This window comes from Portunus trituberculatus, chromosome 9, assembly GCF_017591435.1.
Source record: "Portunus trituberculatus isolate SZX2019 chromosome 9, ASM1759143v1, whole genome shotgun sequence".
NCBI classification, from domain to species: Eukaryota; Metazoa; Arthropoda; class Malacostraca; order Decapoda; family Portunidae; genus Portunus; species Portunus trituberculatus.
This window is the reverse complement of record NC_059263.1, coordinates 10211437-10234498: the sequence shown is the minus strand read 5'-3', so window position 1 is coordinate 10234498 and position 23062 is coordinate 10211437. Positions and strand designations below refer to the sequence as shown.

The 23062-nt window shown below is 44.6% G+C and overlaps 1 protein-coding gene across 1 annotated transcript in view; it reads right to left on the bottom strand.

Moving 5' to 3' along the window:
* Positions 1–21490, bottom strand: part of LOC123501368 — a 48936-nt gene extending 27446 nt beyond the window's left edge. The window contains exons 1-10 of the mRNA XM_045250173.1: positions 21267–21490; positions 20752–20793; positions 18591–19565; positions 17276–17456; positions 13934–16698; positions 13469–13612; positions 12967–13091; positions 12303–12609; positions 11604–11780; positions 10873–11115 (exon numbers count right to left, since the gene is read on the bottom strand). Of these exons, the coding sequence (XP_045106108.1) occupies positions 10873–11115; positions 11604–11780; positions 12303–12609; positions 12967–13091; positions 13469–13612; positions 13934–16698; positions 17276–17456; positions 18591–19565; positions 20752–20793; positions 21267–21428 (5121 nt within the window). The 5' untranslated portion in view covers positions 21429–21490. The remainder of the gene's footprint in view (positions 1–10872; positions 11116–11603; positions 11781–12302; positions 12610–12966; positions 13092–13468; positions 13613–13933; positions 16699–17275; positions 17457–18590; positions 19566–20751; positions 20794–21266) is intronic.
* Between the last annotated feature and the right edge of the window lie 1572 nt (positions 21491–23062).

Sequence of the window (23062 nt, the reverse complement as noted above, 5' to 3'; positions counted from 1 at the left end):
AAATGTTTTACAAATTCATAAATGGAAAACTAAATAAAAGGGAGGCAATAGAAAAGGTAAAAACGGGAAGAAGTATATGAAGATGCTGGAGATAGCTGAAATTTTGAACGACAACTTTTGCAAAGTGTTTACAAAGGAGGAGCATTTTATGGGAGGAAGGCCTACGGAAATAAAGCAAATGCAGGACATCATGGTTACTAAGGAAGATGTAAGGAAAATTATAAGCAATCTGGATATTAATAAATCAATGGGGCCTGATGGCATATCTGGGAGGTTGCTAAAAGAATGTAAGGATCAATTGTTGAACCCCATATTTGATATTGTGGAAACCTCCATACGAACAGGATTAGTCCCGAAAGAGTGGAAAAGAGCTGACATTGTGCCTATATATAAGAATGGTAGTAGAATGGAACCGCTAAATTATAGACCAGTATCGTTGACTAGTATATTGTGCAAGGTATGTGAAGAAGTAATTAAAGCTAAGTGGAGTGAGTATCTAGAAAGTGAAAACATTCTGAGTGAAAGGCAGTTTGGTTTCAGAAAAGGAAGATCGTGTGTATCCAATTTATTATGTTTTTATTCAAGAGTGACTGACATACTACAACATAGAGAGGGATGGGTGGATGCTATCTACCTGGACTTGAGAAAGGCCTTTGATAAAGTACCACACAATAGACTGATGTGGAAACTAAAGATGATTGGAGGAGTAAATGATAAACTAGCAAAATGGATGGAAAATTACTTAATGGGAAGAGAAATGAGAACAGTGGTGAGAGGAAGGAAGTCCGAGTGGAAGAAGGTAACCAGTGGAGTTCCACAAGGGTCAGTGCTGGGTCCCATCATGTTTTTGATTTATGTTAATGATATGCCAGTAGGAATTGACAGTTATATGAACATGTTTGCGGACGATACTAAAATTATGAGGAGAGTAAAGAATGTGGAAGATTGTAACAAGTTACAGGAAGATCTTGATAAAATATATGAGTGGAGTAAAGAGTGGCAGATGGAATTTAATATAGACAAGACCCATGTTATGAAAATGGGAAGAAGTAGATACAGACCAAACTGGGATTACAGGCTGGGTGATGAGAAAATTAAAGAGACCAATGAGGAGAAAGACTTAGGAGTAACCGTGCAAAACACTTTGTCACCGGAGAAACACATTAACAAGATTTTTTGGAAAACATACAACATGCTTCAAAATATTGGCCTTGCATTCCACTACCTAGATGAAGGAATGATGAAGAAGATATTATGTACCTTAATAAGACCCCAGTTAGAATATGCAGCATGTGTCTGGTCACCGCATATGAAGAAAAATGTGAAGAAGGTAGAAGGGTACAAAGCCTGGCAACAAGGATGGTACCAGGACTCAGGGAGTTAGACTATGAGGAAAGACTGAGGAAGCTGGGCCTGACCACATTAGAAGAGAGAAGAACAAGAGGAGATATGATAACTATGTATAAATTGGTGAACAAGATTGACATACTGGATAGAGAGTTGATAATGGTGACCACAAGTAATCATCTCCAAGGACATGGAAAAAAGCTAATAAAGAACATCTGTCTAAATGACGTGAGAAAATACAGTTTCCCGCATCGTAGCATTGATAAGTGGAATAAACTGAGCAGTCATGTCGTTGACGCGGTGTGTGTCAATCAGATGAAACAGAGATATGACAGGAATGGACAAGGAGACAGGACACAGAGCTTAGCTCGGGCCCTGTAATACACAAATAGGTAAATACACACACACACATATGGAGACAAGGCCACACGAGTATAAAGCCCAGGCCCTGTAAAATTACAACTAGGTAAATACACACAGCCTCTTCCTGAGAGTATCGCCTTCATGATCAGTGTCTCCTGTGCCAGGTAAGTATTATTTTTCTGCCACTTCCTGGCTCTCTGGCAACGTAATGGTGACGTCATAGTCAGCTCGCGCAATGACTGGCTCTAATTTTGTCCCAGGATGAACCTTTCCAGACTTGATAAATATGCAGGCGGGACAGTGTAGCGCGGTGCATTCGCTAAATATGAGAGAAAATCGCTAAACTTGAGGGCTTGGCCTCTTTCCAGACAGTTGCTAAATAAGGGTTTCACTAAGCCGGGTTTCGCTAAATTCGGGGGCTTACTGTATGTGTGTGTATATATATATATATATATATATATATATATATATATATATATATATATATATATATATATATATATATGAGAGAGAGAGAGCTGCTAATCTTCAAAATATTTTTTTTATTTCTAGCAGTAAAATTTTTAACACAGCAGAAACTTCTGAATCAATTTATTTTCTTTGTCTATGAGTGACATGCAATTATTTCCACTACCAAGTCTTCTCTATAAGCTCAGCATGCATGTGTGTGTGTGTGTGTGTGTGATTCACCTCGGTCACCTTCTGGTCACCCAGCCAGTCTTCCCCATTACGGAGCGAGCTCAGAGCTCATAGACCGATCTCCGGGTAGGACTGAGACCACAACACACTCCACACACCAGGACAGCGAGGCCACAACCCCTCGAGTTACATCCCGTACCTATTTACTGCTAGGTGAACAGGGGCCACACATTAAGAGGCTTGCCCATTTGCCTCGCCACGCCGGGACTCGAACCTTGGCCTCTCGATTGTGAGTCGAGCGTGCTAACCACTACACTACATGGGTAGTGTGTGTGTGTGTGTGTGTGTTTACTGAGTTGTGATATACAGGAAAAAAGCCACACTTAGGCTTGTGTTGTCCCATCTTTGTTCCTTTTTACATCCAACTTTGTCTTGAATTCATGGATTGTTTTTACATACACAGTCTCATTATCAAGTTCATCCCAAGCTGTTATACATATATGCGGGAAACTATACTTTTTTTAAGTCTCTTCTGCATGCACTCCTTTTTAGTTTCCTATTGTCCTCTTCTATCACTTCCCTTATCACTAAACCTTCTATGTCAGTCATCTCCATTCACTCTTGAATTCTATAAATAGCTATTATGTCTCTCTGCCTCCTTTCTTCCAATGTTACCAATTGCAATTCTCTCAATCTGTCTTTATATGAGAGATCATTTAGTCTTGTTATTTTTGTTGCTGCTCTCTGTATCCTTTCTAGTTTTCAAATTTCTTTCTTCAGCCTTAATGACCACACTATCACTGCATATTCTAGTCTTGGTCTTATCATTGATTTTATTAATTTTTTTTTATCATCTCTTCATCCAGGTATTTCACATGAAGGCTGTTCTTATATTTTTGAGCAGATTACATATTTCTCCAGTTATTTTGTTCATGTATTTCCATGCTGCTAACTTATCTATCATTATTACTTCTAGATCTATTTCTACTGCTGATCTCTTTATTTGTTCATTAGGTAATGAGTAATTTTCTCTAATTCTTTTGTTGCTGTTTTCAAATTCTATCATGCTGCACTTCACATTATATTCCATTTGCAATTTAGTAGCCCAATCATTCAATTTGTCAAGGTCTGGTTGAAGTACATTAGTTTTCCTGGTTTGTCACTCATTATTTTGGCATCATCTGCAAACATACTTATGTGAAGGGATGAACAGGTGGAGTGGTGGAGACATGCAAATGACAGTTATAACACACCACATCTTTGGGCAGCAAGGAAAATAAGGCAGAAAGTATTGAAGCAAGCAAACAGAAATAGGAAGCAATTTCAACAAATATGGAAAATGCAACTAAAATTCATGGGACACACTGAAAAAGGGGAAGAGAACAAGAGGACAAAAATTCAAGTTAATAGACAGGATCACAGACCAACAACCTGACATGTAGACCCTCAGGCATCATCCACATCAACAACCAAAGGAGGGACACATCACATAAAATGGCACTTCAGTAAAGGTAGTCAGGTTAGATTAGGTATACAAGTCATGGCTGGTACAATAGCAGCATGCAGGACAGAAGGAGCAGGATGAACAGTGATAAAGTGTGATATTTGTCCCATGTTTGCTGCACTGGTGGAGTGCAGAGGAGCAACTGGTAATCTTAACAGTACACCTCAACAGTTATGGTATGCAGGATAAGTACTGTCCTTTCACCTTGCTCAGCATTCTTTCCCTAAAATTAGCTTAGTGCTTCAGTTCAGCGAATATGCACACCAGTCATCCACTAATACTGTGCAATTTAACAGTGAACCTTCTGCACTAGACAATATCTTGAAACATGTCTGCTTTAACTCCACTACTTTCTAAAGGGTCTAGTTGAGTCAAATTATTTGCAAGTGTTTTCTTGTAGTTGTAGTGACAGATTAACAAAATTTCTACATATTTAACAGGAGAAAGTCTTGAGAATCCTGCCACCCCATCTGTAACCTTTGGAAATTATCAGTGAGAAAGCAAAAGGTTCCAGAATATGGACCTTGTCTGGCACTTGCTATGCAACACTTCCTAAAATATACACAAATTTCAACCTGTGACTGACACAGCTTCCCTTACAACTCATAAAATGGTTTGCTTAAGTTTAAGGTACAATTTCTAGATGTGTGACTGGAAAGGTGACTGATATATTGAAACCTAATCTTCCAGTTCCAGTAGCTTATTTGGGCTTGGTGGTTATCTAGAGTTGTTGTGATGGAGTGATGTCCATTGTGTACCTACCATCAGTAGAAGCATTAAGGTTAGTGGTGAGAGATAGCTCCTGCCTTCAAGAACAATATTGGATGTTGGCATGCAGCTCAACTGAATATTTTAATTTCAACAGCAATACAGAGAACCCAAATTAAAACAAGTACCAGTCCTTTTCTCTTTATTAGTGAGGCTGACAAACCAAGCCACCTTCAGATCTATAAAAGTCAAAACAAAATGTTGCTTTCTCAGAACAAATCTTCGGTTCAAGGTATGTCAAGATCCTTCAACAAAGAGTTTATATACAAATATTACATTAACATATATACATACACATATACCTATACAGCATATGTCCTTGTCTATACATTATATACAAAATTAGCAAAATAGATCCATTTTAAATTATTTCCCTATTTAGAATAAAAAGAATTTTTTTTGCCCTAGTGGTTATCAAGCTCTTAGTCGTGTATCTGGCTCATTGATTCCAATATGTGCTGTTGACATTCCACACAACACACACACATACACCCACACACGAACGCATACGCACGCACATGCGCACACACACATCACATCACATACGCCCGGTAGCTCAGTGGTTGGTTAGAGCGCTGGCTTCACAAGCCAGAGGACCGGAGTTCGATTCCCCAGCCGGGTGGAGATATTTGGGTGTATCTCCTTTCACATGTAGCCCCTGTTCACCTAGCAGTGAGTAGGTACGGGATGTAAATCGAGGAGTTGTGACCTTGTTGTCCCGGTGTGTGTTGTGTGCCTGGTCTCAGGCCTATCCGAAGGGTAACGTCTGGTTGTCTCGTCAGAGACTGCAGCAGATCAAACAAACAGTGAAACACACGCACACACACACAACACATGCAACACTCTGTCTTACCACTCTTCCCTCACACTCTCTCAACAGTTTCCTAGTAAACATAGTAGTGTAGTGGTTAGCACGCTTGACTCACAATCGACAGGGCCAGGTTCGAGTCCCGGGAAGCGGCGAGGCAAATGGGCAAGCCTCTTAAAGTGTGGCCCCTGTTCACCTAGCAGTAAATAGGCATGGGATGTAACTCGAGGGGTTGTGGCCTCGCTTTCCCAGTGTGTGTGTTGTGTGTGATGTGGTCTCAGTCCTACCCAAAGATCGGTCTATGAGCTCTGAGCTCGCTCCGTAATGGGGAAGACTGGCTAAGTGACCAGCAAGCGACTGAGGTCAATTACACACACACACACACACGCGTAGTGTAGTGGTTAGCACGCTCGACTCACAATCAAGAGGGCCGGGTTCGAGTCCCAGCACGGCGAAGCAAATCGGCAAGCCTCTTTATGTGTGGCCCCTGTTCACCTAGCGGTAAATAGGTACGGGATGTAACTCGAGGGGTTGTGTGTGGAGTGTATTGTGGTCTCAGTCCTACCCGAAGATTGGTCTATGAGCTCTGAGCTCACTCAGTTATGGGCAAGACTAGCTGGGTGACCAGCAGCGGACCGTGGTGGTGAATTACACACATCATATCACACTTTATCATCACAAGTAAACGTTCCAGTCATGCTGCCAACACATTCATGACAACACTCATCCACAATACAAATATACAAACGTTCTTTTTTCAAGCACACAGCACATGTAACACTCCGTTTTACTACTCTTCCCTCACACTCTCTCAACAGTTTCCTAGTAAACATAGTAACTTACAACACAAAGAGAAACATGGTTCTAAAAAATACATATATAATAAAAGAAGCCTCCTCCATCACAAAGTACTCTGTCTTTAATTTGCCAATGCTGATCTTTAATGAACAAACAAAACCAATAGATCTGTGGTGTAGTACTACAAAGATAACAAAACTTTGAACTTTATACATCTTCTACAAGGAGAAAATGTAATATTTCTATAATTGTGGCTGTAAATATTTCTAACAAGGATAACCAGGATCATTAATAAAGTGTCTAGTGAACATTATAGTGTGTGTGTGTGTGTGTGTGTGTGTGTGTGTGTGTGTGTGTGTGTGTGTGTGTGTGTGTGTGTGTGTGTGTGTGTGTGTGTGTGTGTGTGTGTGTGTGTGTGTGTGTGTGTGTGTGTGTGTGTGTGTGTGTGACTGCCAGTGCCAGTGCCAGCACCAGCACCAGCACCAGCACCAGCACCAGCATCATCATCACCACCACCACCACCACTCACTTGCCTGGGGCTAAGCACTGCAAGAAGAGCACAGCCCAGGAGTTTGAAAAGTCTTGACAATGTTGTCAATGTCTTAATGTGGAAGCGACTCACTGCATCAAGTCGAGGTGATCAGGATGAGGATATGAGGGTAAATGCTATTTAATCCACTACTTTAGTGACTTACAAATACCCAATGAAAGACTTCATTCATTTATAAAGGCTGTATCCAACATTATCCAACCCTCCTTGGGTGCAGCAGTGATCCCTTGTGGCACATGTAACAATAAACTTTGTTGCCCTTGAGCTGTGCCACATCAGTCAATGTGACCCTGTCCGTCCTTCCTTCCTTCCTTCCTTCCTTCCTCCCTCCCTCCCTCCCTCCCCATCAATCACAGATCAGGTAAACAAGTAACTGATTTTCAATTGTCCCATGATGAATTCAGAAAAAAAAAAATAAAGTTCCCTGAGGTGTCCTTTCACTTCCACAAAAACTAAGGAGAAAAATTAGCCACTAACAAATCTTAACTTACAACTGCCCCCAAGGTTTCAGTATATCAAAATGATAATGATGATGATGATGATAATAATAATAATAATAATAATAATAATAATAATAATAATTAGTAATAATAATAATAATAATAATCATAGTAATAATGATAATCAAGGTTACTTCGCACAAAAAGATGATATAAAAAAAACAGTTGCATCACAGACACTTGGTTATGTTACAGCACAAGTCACTGGTCCCAGCACTGGGATGGCATGACTTGGGATAATAAATAACATTAAGCATAGCTAGTATCAGTAGTCCAGCAGGGCCTTTCTTTGACTGGCCAACTCAGAGGCCCGGCCAATGCTCCTCCTCACTCTCTTCTCAGGAAGCACCATTGCATCCCAGTTGGTGTCAGCAAGACGCTTGGGTCTCGCTTCCTGCACCTTCTCCTCCTCCTCTTCCTTTCCCTCACTCATGGGTAATTCCTCCTCCTCTTCCTCCTCCTTGCCAGAAGAGGAAAATGAGGAAAGAGATGATGATGATGATGATGAAGAAGAGGAGGAAGAGGAGGAGGAGGAAGAGGAAGAGGAAGAGGAGGAAGAGGAGGAGGAGGAGGAGTTTGATGATGATGAGGAACAGGAAGAGGAGGAGGATGATGATGAGGAAGAGGAAGGGTCTCTCAGTGGAGTGAAGATGCCATTTTCTTTCACTTTGCTCAGTGTTTGTGAGCGTGGCAGATTCTCCTTGTCACTGTTCTCCTCCTCATGTTTGCCTCTTCCCTTAGCAAGTGCCTCCATCTCCAGGCCACTATCGTGTTTCTTGAGGTCCATCTCTGCAGAGCCTGTCTGGCCCACCCTGGCTCCACACACTGGCCACTCACTACTGGATGATACAGAGATTTTCACACTGTCCTGCTCCTCTGTGGTCTTACTTGCCTCAAACCGCAATTCATCTTCTTTCTTTATCACCAAGCCTGGACTGTCCTCAGGTTCGTTCTTGCTCTGTGCTTCGTCTTCTGAATGTGGTGACTTGCGGCTGACCTTCACACGCTTCATGGGGATTTTACAATCCTTCAACATGTGCTTACTTTTGCTGGCAAGGTTCTGTTTTTTCTTCTTTGCAAGCATTTTCTTAAGTTTCTTGGCTCTGACAGACATGAGGTTAGACTTGTCGACTGGCTTTATCTTTTGGTCACATGGATTGTACTTCAACCTTCCCCTCCTCCTGCCTCCCACAATGCCACGGTCAGAATGAATGACTCTGCGCCTCGTCCTGGGCTGCTCTGCGTCACTTACACCACCCATAAGCTCCGCCATGGTGGCAGGACTTGTAAGGCGGGCAAACATCCTGTCAAACTCCTCCCACGACGTGGGCTGCTTGCATCTCCTGCGAGGAGTGCTGGCCCCTTTGTCCCCACCAGGAGTCCAGTCCTTGTCAGCATCATCTAATATAACAAAGTCTTCATCTCCATACTTAGGCTTGTTGAGGGAACCTGGAGGTCGGCCACGCCTCTTCTTTGTGGTTTGACCTCTCTTGAGTGCCACTTCCTCCTTACTGATGGCCTCCTCTGAACCCACCAGCTTCATCTTGGGTGTGAAGATCAATTCTGCAGCTTGTTTCTGCTTTGCTTCAGCCAATTCCTTCTCTCTGGCCTCCCTTTCCAGCTCTTTCTGCTTCTCCAGCCTTGCCTTTTCTCTCTCTTCTTCTCGTCTCCTCATTTCCTCCTTCCTTTTCCTTCCCTCTCTCTCCTTCATCTCCTGCATGGCTTCAAAACGCCTCGTTTCAAAGATTTCTTCCCAGTCCAAGTTGTTCTCCTCATCCTCTGAGGGACCCTCCGAGGCAGTGTCAGTGTCTGAGCCAGGCTCAGCGTGGTGGCTGGTGGGACGTTCCACCACCTGCTGTTGCTCCAACATCTCCTTCCAGGTGGGATATCCAAGTGTTGCAAAGTGTTCATTGTGGATGATTTGCAGCAGGCGGTAGTAGGAGAGCTCCAGCTTCCTGGAGGGGTACTCACACAGTTTCTTGTAGCCCAGATACAAGTACTCATCCTCCCTCATGGAAGTCACTTGGCCACCACAGGGGTTGGCAGTTGGACTTGGGGCCGGCTGATACAGGTCGGCATCCCGGAACACTTCCACAATGCCATCCTCCAGGCAGACCGAGTCTTCCAGGTCCTCAAAGTCCACTTCTTCGTCATCCTCAATGTCCCCAGACAGACTTGAAATGAGGCTTCCCTTCACCACCGGAAGGAAAAAGATGTCCGGCATGTCCTTGTCTTCGTCCTCAGCTTCCTTGAGGGTGTCCAGCTCTGTGTGGATCACAATGTCCTCGCCGGCGCCATCAACTTCCATGTCCCCGCCACTGACATCATATATTGCAGACTGGCGGGGCCAAGAGCCTCCCAGCAGCGCCTTCAGGTCAGCCTCCTGGAAAACACAGGGATATTGGGGTTCAGCTTTGTGTCACCTGCAGGCTCTCATGGCAGCAGTGCTCAGGCAAGGGAGTCAAGGGCGGGCTGGGACCTCCGCCCCATCCCACTGCCGCACTGAACTCGCCGGTCATACAATGGACAATTCTCAGGGAACAAATCATCCAATATTTGAATGGAGCTGCCATGAGTACACACAGACACAGCTGTTTCCCATATCCCATGTGATTTCCAAGGTGCCACCCTATGCAACCAAAGATCTTGCAAATTTCCTTATGCTTAACAGTCTTATTCTGCTTCCGCCGATTGAGGTGTACCAACAAAAAGTTATAAAATCAATTAATCTGAGGCAAGACACCAACACACACCCTCCTATGTGAAGGACCCATGAAGCAAACAAGCAGTAAGTTACTATTAAATGCACAAAGAACTTAAGTTACACTACAAAGAACTGAGACCATTCTGCTCATCATATGGACAAGTTTGCTGTAGGTTCAAGGCCTGGACCACCCCTTCAGAGCATAGTTTATGGCACCTTAGGGCAATCACATAAGACAGGGGTAGTTGCGCAGAAAAGTAAATATGGCCAAAGAAAATGGAAAATACAAGATACTACCAAAACAACATTTGCAACTATTACATTCAACAAGATAGAAAAAATTAAAAAGCCATCTTGGTATTCACTCACTCAACACTATCTGTCCTATCACTCATGACTCTTAATTACATTGATAGCTTGGATGCTGTTCTCAAGCCACTCCTCCCTCACTCTATCCTGACAAAACCACCACCACCACCACCACCACAACCACCACCACCACTCTCATGCTCATCCCCACAAGTAAACAGTTTCTGCTGATGCCATATATCTTTGGTCACATAACATGCAGAGCCAAAAAGTAAGACTTGAATAAATAATAAAAGTGATGTGACAAGTAAAAGAAAGAATGTGGTTGACAGTTTTTAAATGCAGTTTTATAATTTTGAGATGATGGCTGATTGACATCCAAACGTCAAGACAGAACAGAAAACTAAAGGGAACCAGACATATGAACATAATGTATTTTACTTTTTAATTGACAAGAATGTTTCCTGGAGAACATCCCTCATTGTACTACTTGAAGTTTGACTGTTTGTACTGACGGAACCACAGAACCTTCTTCCACCCACCCTCACTCAGACAGTAGCCTAGACATGCCAGGACACTCACCCAGGGGCGGTCTTGGGTGGGCTGGCAGGTGCTGTGTGCAGAGGGACCCAGACACTCCAGGTGGTAGTAGTTGCGGCAATCGGAGCACCTCAAGAGGGAGTCTGCCCCAGGAGCACCACACACATGACACACAGCACACCGCCGGCAGATCCAGAACACCTCCTCCGCCTCTGACTCAGGGCCCTCCCCGTCTTCCAGGCAGTAGGGATGGATGCCCTCACAGCACCAGGCACAGTACAGCAGCTGGACACATCATACACATTAGCAACACAAGTCCCCTTATGTAACCATTACTTCTTAACTAGCATGGATCTATTTCTATCCCTACATATACAGGTTCTATATTTGTGTACATTCCTCTTGTTGCTATCTCTGCCTCTTCCTTATTTTTGTTAAATTGTTTGCAGCTAAAGACAAGGCAAGAAAACTACCCTGAATATGAATCTGAAAAAACATTCTAAATATCACTTAAACAATTTTCTCAAAACATGTAAATGGCTCAACACAACTACTGTGATGAGACTGTAGCCACATGGGAGCAATTGTGATTTTCTAGTGTTTTCATGATCATAGCGGCAGCTTAGCAAGAATTCAGTAATTTACGGGAAAGTGTTTGAGAGAACCTAACCAATCAGTGCAGTGACTTTTGACATCCTTATAAGGAAGTAAAGTGTCACGGTGTAAAAGATCCCATCAAACATCCACATGGGACTATAGCAAGAACTCATCACCTGCTCCTTCCCCAGGGAGCCACAACGGAAGCAGAGTATTTGAGGATGGAGTGGAGAGGCAGTGGTGACAGGATAACCAGTGAGCATCATCTCATCAGCATCGTAGCCTTGCCAGTAGTCGATGTTCACCAGGGCACTAGGCACAAACTGCTTCCCTGCTGCTATGTCCCCACGGTCCTGAAACGAGGCCAAGGTGGATGTGGAGGATACTTTTCCTTTTTTTTTTTTTTTTTTTTTTTTTTTTTTTTATGTAAGAAGGGAAATCTGGCCAAGGACAATACAAACATTTAAACAAAAGACCCACTTAGATGTCAGTCCCTGAGCAGGTCTGAGAGTTTGCCAAAAGAATGGGATAAATATGAATTGAAACCTCCAAATTGAATGAGTTCAGTCATGGAAAGATGGAAATGTAGAAGCAGGCAGGGACTTCCAGAGTTTACCAGAGAAAGGGATGAATGAATGAGACTACTGATTAACACTTGTATTAGAGAGGAGGATAGAATAGGGGTGAAAGAATAGTCTTGTGCAGTGAGGGTGTGGGAGAAAAAAAAGTCCTATTTAACTCACCCCAACTCAGCCCTGCCCTAACCACATCCTAACAAAAGAACAAATGACACAAAGATAAATGGCTCGTTACCTAACCTAACCTACGACCCCAAAAACGCCAAGATGCAAGGAAAGACTGACAGATTGCCTCACCTTCTGGTCCGGCTGAATGCGAGTCATCTGCCGCGGGATAAACACTCCTCCTTTCTCCGGCTCCAGGGACTTTGCTGTGCTGTCACTCTCAGGATCAGGTGCCTCCCGTTTCTCCTCATGCACTTTAAGGTTCAAGAGGGACACTTTCCGCAGGTCCTTTTGGGAGTTTGAAGTGAGGGGTGTAGTGACGGTGGTGGTGATCGAGGCGGTGGCAGCAGCAGATGTGGTGATGATTGTTGTCTTGCCTCCAACTTCCTGAGTACCAGCTGATTTGATAGACAGTCTTGGGTTCTGGCACTTTCTCATGCTGCAGGGAAGGAAGTGAAAGGTGTTTGTTGTATCTGAACAGGTGTCAGGTTGAAGGGGATGTTGCTTTCAGTTACAGAAGATAAAATAAGCCAATCTAAACTCCTCTCTTTTGCCTACATGTACTAATACTAATTACTTCCATTTCAAAATACAAAATTAAAACAGGTGTCAGGTTAGAGGATAAATTGCTTTCAAATATACAAGATGACATGAACTAATCTGAACTTTCCTCTTCTTTTTACCTGCACATACTAACACTGATACTATTTCCATTTCAAATTATAACTAAAACTGATTGTGCTATTGCAACCACCATCACACGTCTCCTTTCTGACCAGTGCGAAAGGTGACTTACATGCAAGGCTTCTTCTTGGTCCCAGGCCCGCCATACTTCTTCATGTCAAGGCAGTTGGAGCACTTGAGGCAGTTGGGTGTGGTGCAGCCAGGACACTTGCCACACCACTGTGTCTTACGCAGCACCTGGCAGGGAGCAAAACACAATGGTAACACTGCTCAGACCTGGAGCAATTAGAAGGTTTGGCACACCCCACATCTACTATGTCCTCTCTTTTAGAGCATGGAAACACTATGAAGTTGTATCTATGGGTGAGATAAACTGATAGGCTATCACTCAGGAGTCTGCTCTAACACAGCACTCAAGGTAAATAGCCACCCAATACATAATCACCAAGTCACTAGTAGTTTTCGGTTAGCCTGTTTATGCACAGAGCCTCCCTGTCTTCTTCATTTACATTTAGTACTTGATTTTACCAAACAGCCCTGTGTGAGTCAACAAGCCTGGTGGTGGTGTTTAATGCTCCTCTGGCCCTGTGTATGAGTCCTAGTTGAATTCTTACCGGTACCTTGCCACTGGAGGTTGTTGTCACAGTCACAATCTTGCGCTTTTGTTCCCCCTTTGGCTTAGTGGTGACCACACTGCTGCCAACCGAGTCCTCCTCTTTCTTGGGTGATGGGAAGACTGCCCGGGTGATGCGCAGGACCTGAAGAGCAGTGCAGGTCATAGTGGTGTGGCAGGATACACACACACACCAACCCAAAACTGTATGTTATGACCATTACCTACACTTCACTCCATGAACTGGGAGACTGACTGAATGTCTCTGTATAGATTAGTAAATGGAAACACTTGGTTTTTACTTTTATCTTTACAACTAGTAAACTTTCACAAATATTAGGCTGCACTTTATAAGACATTCAGAAGCAGCAACACTTTATAAAATTATAGTAGGAAAAAAGTTGCAAGCTTTACAGAGACCAAGGGATGTCACATAGTTATTTAATTCTTCACACCAGATGCCTACCTGTGCCTGGCTGCGGCAGACATGCTTGACGCGAGGCCCGCCAGCTTCATCCAGCAACTCCTCTCCATCTTCCGTCTCAGACTTCACAGCACCAGCACGCTTCACCTCGTGTATGGAGACCACAATGTTCTTCCCTCCCTTGCTGGGGAGAGGCATCAACTTCCTGCCATCCTCTTGAAAGGTCTGGAGACAGCTGGAGGGTTTGCCTGAGTTCTGGTAGGATGAGAGGGGCATCTCCTCCACCATGTTCTCCATGCTGTTCTTGACACCTGATATCCTGTAGTAGTGCTTCGAGGGCTGTGACAACCGCGACCTCCTGGTCTCCTCGCTGGAGGCCCAGGAGTCCTCTGAGGTCTTGATGAATGCATCGCTGTCTGAAAACTCGCTGCTCTCCGACGACTGGGTGGAGGTGGAAGTGACCAGGGACGAGGCGTCCTTGTCTGCCGCAGAGACAGGTCTGTGCAGAGCCAGAGGGAAGTAATAATCCAGGTCAACGCGAGGTTTGCCAGCCTTCTTGAAGTAAGCACTCAGCTCTATCCTGGACCTGAAGCTTTGGCCATCAGGACTGTACAAGAGGCTCACCCTGCCCTCCCCTCTGTCATTCCACCTGATCCGTCTGCTCCACCCTTGGCCAAAGTGTTGAGTTTCACATTTTTTTGACTTCTGAGGCTTGATTTTCTTCACACCAGGCACTACGAAGGGCCGGGCTCCTCCCTCCCCTTCAGACATGCTGGGCGAGGTCACCACTCTAGACTTATCAGTCGTGTCATAGTTAACCAGTCCATCCGACTCAGAGCCAGCTGGTTCCTCTCCACCTTCCTGACTGGGCAACTTTCCCTGAGTCACATCTGATAGCTTCTTGGTGTCTGTCAGTGGCTTTGTCTCCCAGCTCTTGTCTTCAAGGAAGGGCAATTTTGAAGTCTGCTTCTCTTCTTTCACAGCCGAGTTGTTTTCCTTCTTGATTCGTTTGCCTCTGTTCATTTTTTTTCTGACAGGTTTAATCTTAATAGCTTTCTTGGGTATCTTTAATACTATTTTAGTGGTTGGTTTGCTATCGCTCACAGGCAATGCACTCGGCTCAGGGGAGGTTGAGCCCTGGTCAGCTGCCTTCTTGGTTCTCTTGTCCTGCGAGGCCTTACCACTAGTGTTTTTAGCTTCTCCCTCCTGCACATTGCTGGATTCTTTGTCACCAGACTCTGGCAGGACAGTAAATTGTTCAGGGGAGGTTGTTCCTTCATCTTGCATCTTCTGTTTTTTACCTGAGAGGTTCACGTCCCCAGCGTCCACAGCGGTGCTCGTATCATTACCATCGCTTGTGTCTTTCTGAGTTTCCTGAGCAATGCTTGAAGCTTTATCCTTGCCAAACTGAGGTGAACAAACTGAGGAACTGTTGTTACCAAACAGAGGAGGACTAACAACCTGTTTTGATTTCCTAGATCTGCCTCTAGTGTAAGTCTTGGAAAACATCTGAATGGTTTCAGGTTTTCTCTGTTCTGATTCACTTTCTGTGGTATCAGTCAAGCTGGTGTCTTCTTTTCTCCCAGCAGACAGTGTCCTGACCCTGGAGGACACCTTCTGCTTCTGTTTGAACTGTGAGGTGCTGGCCTGGGCCCCCTGGTCCTGGTCCTGGTCCTGGTGGTCCCTTTCCTCCACACTCTTCTCCGCAACAGACACTTGGGTTGGAAGTTTGCTCCTGGCTTTCTCCTGTAACTTCTGAGGCTTGACCTGAGATATTTTAGACTTCTTTCCCTTGCCAAGGTGAGGTTTCCGAAACTTGTGCTTTCTTTGACTGGCCTGGCAGGCGGCCAACTCGGGAGACTTGTCATCAGAGCTGACCTCAGAACATGGCTCTGAGCTGGAAACTGGCTCAGTACTGGAGGAGCCTGGGGTATCGCTGGAACTGGGGATGGAAGCATCAGAGTTACCAGTCACCACTGGGAAGTACTTGTGAATGTCATCAACCTTTCCAATGAGACTGAAGTATGCGCTGAGTTCCCTCCTTGACCTGAAGGTGCGGCCGTCTGGACTGTACACGTAAGTATCAAACCTGTCTCCTGCTGACCTCCATTTGATTCTGCGCGTCCACCCACCCGGCAGCATGGTCATCACCACTTTACCCCGTGACCCCCCATTGCCTGGGACAGAAGGCTTGCTCTTTGCCTCACTCTCACTGGCCTGGCCCACCGCTGGGCTGCTGTTGCCAAAGAGCACTCGTGCGTCGGCCCTGATGCCTTGCTTCTTCAGGAACTCCTCCAGCTTCTGAACACTGCGGAATTTCTCCCCACTGGGACTGATGACGATGACTTCAGGTCCAGTCTTACGCCGCCAGCCGCCCGGCAAGTCTATGACTGAACCAAAGGCACCTCCTCCTCCTGGGTCAAGGGGCAGCCGCTTCATGTGGCTGGCCAGCTCATCACTTTTGTCCGTGGAAACGGCAGCGGTACCCACACTCATGCAGCGGGCCAAGCTTGTGGGCACCCGTTCCTTGAGGTGTGGTGGCAGGCGTTTCCTCAGGTGGTCGTGGAGTATATTGCTGATGGAGCAAGAGGTGAGGACCCGATAAAGCCAGCAGGCGGGGCACCTGTCCTCCACTTCAAGGCCCTGTACCTGACATTCTCCTTTGCCATCCAGACACTCCATTACCTCTTTCAGCCCAGCACTGGCTTTGTCCAAGAATGAACTGCACATCTCACAGAACAAGATGCCAAACTTATAAAAATTTTCCCCAGCAATATCACAGACAGCACATTTTCCTTCCACACTCCCTGCAAAGGAAGAAAAGTCTTACATGTAGAGAGAATCTAATACCCAGCCACAATACAATTAAGGACACAGTCTGTACAGCAATAAGTGCAATGCCAAAGAGTGTGCCATATCATGGGTGGCAGTTGATCAGTAGACGCAGTGTTCCTGGCCTGACAGAGCCACATGCCCCTCAGGCCAGGCCAGTGTACATATTCACTGGTTCAATACCCCTGCGCGACTCATCACTTCACTGCTTCTAAGTCAGTAGTCTATGATAACCAACACTATCATGCACAACAACCACCTGAGTAATATACCTTCGACAGGCCAATGGCAGCTGAAGTGCAATACCAAACACATATTATATTACATTACAATAAGTTTTAATTTTTTATCTACTCGATGGATCATGACAACAGGGCTGTTCATTAATGATTTCATAACAAAAACTCATAGGTATTCATTACTTCATCAATACTAAGATAAACACAGGCCATTCTTTTAGCATTCCTGCCATTGGAATAGTTAATAAATGAATAACAAAAATACCAATAATAAACTAGTTATGAAAGTTCTCTCTTTCTCAAACAAACTCACCTCCTTCACAGGCAGGAATAAATCTCTGTAGGGAGGCTGGGTTCCGTAACCTTTGAAGTGTGGTCTTGTTGAGGTTGAGTCGCGGTCTTCTGAGGATGTTGCGGGGAAGTGTGGAGGCCGCCAGCACATGGGTGGTGCAAGATGGCGCAGGCATCAGCTCCTCCCCCTCAATCTTACCACCCTGTTGGTAAATCTCAGGTTGTCATTACCAACCATCTCCTACACACAAGGATATTCCTGTAGTCAGTCCTGTATATTTACAAAGATATCTCACTAATCTCTCTTCCACACTACAAGCCTACTTTTTAATTCACACACCAAGTGTCATCACCAAGCCTCTACTACACACCGCTAAAGAATAACTAAGGAGAACGAGCAACTTTCAAAACAAGGGCTGTCCTGTTTATATATACAAGCCATACAAGTTTATTTTCTGCACCACAATACATCAGTTTTCAAGTCACAAATCAACATCTGCTGCACACTAGAACAGGAGAGCAAAGGAGGAAAAAAAATAAATAAATAAACAAAAAAATACATAAAATAAAAATAAAAAAATAATTTGAAAGATCTGAAGTTAAGTCTTCACTCAAATTTTTCACCAACATTGCAATACAATTCTTGATTCCTTCCCAAATTCAAAGATACAAATGCAAGTCCAGTGTTGCTGTCAGTGTAGTTCTTCACAAGCCAACTCAACGTGTATCAAAGAAACACATCAAGTGCAGCTTCGCAGTGATGTCATACAAACAGAACACTTCACACCCCACAGCAACATCAGGCAACCAAACTACTTCCACCTGTCACACTCACACCCCAGCACTCCTTAGTGAGGCACTTCATTAGTCCTGTACACTATTTTCTATTTGATTTACAAACATGATTTTCATTGGACTTATGCCATTATTACTTAGGGAACTGTGTAGTGTACAGATTAATGTCATCATGAAGCAAGATTAGACTGATCCCCTCTGCCCCCTCTCTCTCATCTCAGCCTCACAAGACAGGTCATAATCTAGGATGCTAGAAGTCATAACATGATACATGTTATTATAGCACACAAAATAAGATGAAATATATCTCTTCCACCAATAACATGAAATGCTTAAATCTATTCAAGAAATATGTAGCAAATGAAATGATGAATTAAGTTCATAACAGATGACAGATGCTGTATCTATATTCTAATAAATGACTTGGTGCACTTGAAAATTCATCTATATCTGTATACAATGTTTAAGCATACACTCTCTCACTTTGAGAATAAAATAAGACAAGAATGCAGAAACATGCACACACAGAAAGACAGACATACCTTGGCAGTCTGTTTCAGCCTGTTGTCCCAGGGTGAGCGGAGCAGCTTCTCAATCTTCTCCTTCACCCTGGACTCCTTGGGGTCACAGCGCTGGGGTGAGTCTGGGGCCTCTGCCTCCACCTCCTGCTGTGGGGCCTCCATCCGCCGCTTGGGGGGTCGGCCCACCTGGCCCTTGCATGGCCCCGTCATGGCCTCGGTATAGATGGAAATGGTGCGGCGGACACCCTCCATCCCTGAGGCGGTGCTTTTATCCTGTGCCCGCGAGCGAGGTAGAGACAGGAACTGTGTGTGAGAACCACGACCCTTACGAGTCAACTTAACAAGTCTCTTGGACGAAACACTAACGCTACCTTCCCCGGCCTCTGCCCCCGGGCCGGCCTCCGGAAGTCCCCCGGGGGAGCATATTTCTGTAATGTCGGCGAACAACCTCTTGTTGGGCTTGATGATGCGCGAAGACCGCACACTCATGGTGGGCAGGATGAACCTTTTCGGACTTTTCTCACCAACCACGGGCAACGACGGAACTTTCTTTTTGGCCTTGGCTAACAGTTTCTTGGCCAGGGCCGTTTTAACCGTCGGCGGTCTACTAATTCTATGATTTGTCTGTCTCCGCGTCACACGGTTAGAGGCGGCCACCTGCCACGGCCTGGCTCCCTGCACACACTCCTCCCCAGGCTCTAGCAAGGGGTCCTGTCCCGGCACTGGGGTCTGCTGGGGGGCAGCAACACGCTCCTGAGCACTGACACCCTCTGTCCTGCTCCTGCCCTCCTCCCGCACCTCACTCACCGCCCCCTCCACAACACTGGTCCTTCTGGTGGTGGCCAGCCCCGCCTCCTCCAAGGCTAGGCACACCTCCTCCGCCTTCTGTGCCACCGCCCTCTTCCCCGTCCTTGATCTAGGTGGCACGGTCCCCGTCCTCCCAGCCACCCGTGCCTCTGGCTGGCCCGAGATAAAACCCTCAAACTCATCTTCATCCTGAAACACCAAAGCGAAGCATCAGCAAGGCCTGAAACACTCAATTATTCATTCAAACCACTAATGGCGTGTTGACTCTCGTGAAATGACAAATCTTGTTTTGAGGCAACAACAATGCTTGTACAATTATTCATACAAAACATTAGACAAATTGTAGCTTATCCATGTAAATATGGAGAGCCATGTCTTCTTTAATCAATCAATTTTACTGTAAATTAAAAGAACAACACTACTTGTATATACTATAATTAATATATGGTAGCAATATATTTTGTATTAAGATATTTTTTTATTAATTTCATCTAACAGTTACTTGGATGAAACACTTAACTGAGGAACTTTTGCTGCAAAACAATGAAAGATTAGAGAGACTTACGTTTCTACAATTGTCAAAACAACATACATCTACATATGAGGCATCTGTAACAAGCAAGATTATGCAACACTTCACAATACAAACCAACACTTCCTTCCCACTACAGGCATCTTCTGAAATGCAACCAGGCAGTCTACCCTTCAAAAACACTTGACTTGCACGCACACAAGCACGCACACACACACACACACACACATCTCAACACAGTGACACCAACAATGACAAATAACAAGAAGCCTTCACCATTAACCTGATTACATTATGGTTAAAATTCAGGATGAGATATGCTTGAATCTGAGTAATGTTATCATAGACAGCACAGTAACCTGATGCTGTGATGAAAAAGTTTTTAAGAATAAAAATATTCTCAAGATTGAGGCAGTAACCACCACCACCATCACCACTATAGGTAAGGAAACCATTAAGCTGTCATTAATAATGGTGTAATTCAGCACAGCTCAACACATCAGTTTGCAATGCCAAGCCATGGGCATTAGGAGAACCATGGCTTCTGTGTGCTTGTCAAATATCTAAACAGTGACCACCACCATGATTAAAACACTCATTAACCAACCAAGTTTTACTAAATGTAACAATGAGCCAGATATTAAGAAAGAAATGGTTTGTGTTACTAATGAAATAAGTGGACACCACCACCACCACATCACAAACTCACAACTTTCATTCACCTTCAATTTGCAATAAGCCAGATGTGTTAAAGAAAAAAAAACTTTGTTTGTTTATTAAGGTCTGAGCAGCAGCACCACCACCATCACCACCACAACACAAGCTAATTACTCTCCAATTTACCTCGTTACTCCTGCAACCATAACTCACGCCAATCTCAGTCAACTGAAATAAGAAGATAAATCTAGTTTATATCAACAAATCCCAACATCTTTCCTCTCACGCACACAAGCCATCATGCAGTCAGCCAGTGTTTTGTTATCATTATTACCCACTGACAGGCGTGTTTGCGGCCAAATTAGCACACCACAACACAGGTACACCTTCCTCCACGTACACACACCACTCGCACAGGTAAATGAGCAACGCGAGGCACCAGGAAAAGATCAAATTATTTGCGTCTCATTCCTGTCCGGGGGCTGAGGCTGGGCCCCGCGACTCCCGCCCATCACGCCCTTCACCGCCCTCCCCGCCCACACCACACACTCCCCAGGCTGCCCTCAGGTGCACGCCGCGACATAGCACGGGCCAGGTACACGCAGGAGAGCAGCGGGGAAGGGATTATATTGCATGCTATTGATTGCAAGCGGTGAGTTGGCGCCATGTTGACAAGGCCGAGGCAGGGGAGCAGTCCTCACCTCGTCCGAGTCCCCGAATATCTGCGTAAATAGATCCAGACCCTTGCGTATCCTTCGCGTGTACAGCTCTTCGGGCGTGTGTGTTGCATGACTCCCTCGAAACCTGACTCTCTTTCTGGTGTTGAGTTTTAAAGCTTTGCCAGGGAATCTGAATTTCGCCATGGTCACCTCCGGGGCCGCGGGGACACTGAGGCGCTGCTCGCCCCGCGTGGTAAAAACTGACTCAGGTTCCAGCAATGAGTAGCAGCTCTTCTCCACAACCGTGACAGAGCATCACATGCTGTCCTAGAAACTTGCACCTCCACTGAAAATAATGCATATCATTGAAGTTTGAATTTCGAGTGATTTACACAGTTGCAATGCGGAGAAAGAGAAATCTAAATGTTTTAAGAGAGTGTGTTTGTGGGAGTGAGTGTGCGGGTCGGCGCAGGAGCCCGCCAAACCGCGGCGGCCTGGGGCGGGGGCCGCGGGGCCTCACCAGGGGCCGCAAACAACCTCCAGCCTCCACCTCCTGCCTCAACTGGATATGTAATGAATAAAAATTAAATATCTATTACGTTACTATACATTTCCATCTACCCGCACACCTCAAACACAAAAGATAACACTCGTCACGTGCGAATGTTTGTAAACAATCTTTCCGAAAACGTTTGCAATGTGTTTCTCTGGAAAGAAACGCTTTCCATTTCGCACGAGATGATGCAACCTTACATCAGGCTTGACGTGTCAGTTCATGTTACTCTTGAACAAAGATATCGCGCTTATTCGTGTCAGCAGAGACGGGCATCCCCGCAAGTGCCTCCTCCCTGCATTTCCTCTGAAATAATACCCACGAAAAACAAACGTTCCAGGATTTAAAATGTAAACATAAAAGAACGTTTTTACAGATATTTTCTCTATGTTACATGTGATAGATCTATCTGTCATATCTACTTATAGAAAATGTTTTAACATTCGGGAAAATAACAATATCTAGCTTTTAATCTTATTCTTGCAATTTACTGGTCACACCCATATACATATTGTTCTTTATGTTATATGTAACCGGAAGGTGTGTGTGTGAGTGTGTGTGTGTGTGTGTGTGTGTGTGTGTGCAATCCGGCACACTTTATAATCGTCTCTCTCTCTCTCTCTCTCTCTCTCTTTCGTAAATGCAATTCATAGATATTCGCTGTCTAAGTTATGTAGATACATGTTTCACTAGATAGAGGAGAACAGTGATTCTGTATAATTTCTCTTCGTCATCTGTCAAAAAATTTTCAGCACGCCTCATTTTCTTCAGCCTCGATCGAGACACCTATACGTATACGTACTCTTCCTACTACTGCGGGTACCACGCACAGGCGTGGCACACCAGAGGTATGTGGAAAACATCATCGTGTTATGCTAATTGGAGATCAGTACTATAAGATTTATACAACCTTCCCTTCTCTGTTTTCTTTTGCCATCCAGACAAAACATAAATGTTGCGGTGATATCACTTATATGAAGAGTAATTCTATAAAAAGGTTAACAGCGTATTAAAGAAAAAAGCAAAACAGTAATGACAAAAAAGTATAAGGAATTCATAAAAAACATTCAAGTTATAGCGAACAATAAACGTTCCATCACCGAAGGCTGTATTTTGGTCAATACAGAGCGCCAACGTTTCTCTGACGCGCGTTCAACACATTACGCGACACATAGCTAATAGGCGTTTAACTCATGTAACATTAAATGATTTCGCCTGCCAGGAGGGGAAGGGAGTATTAGTGAGTTTCCGACCCGTCCTGGTCAATCTTGCAGCCCTTGTTATC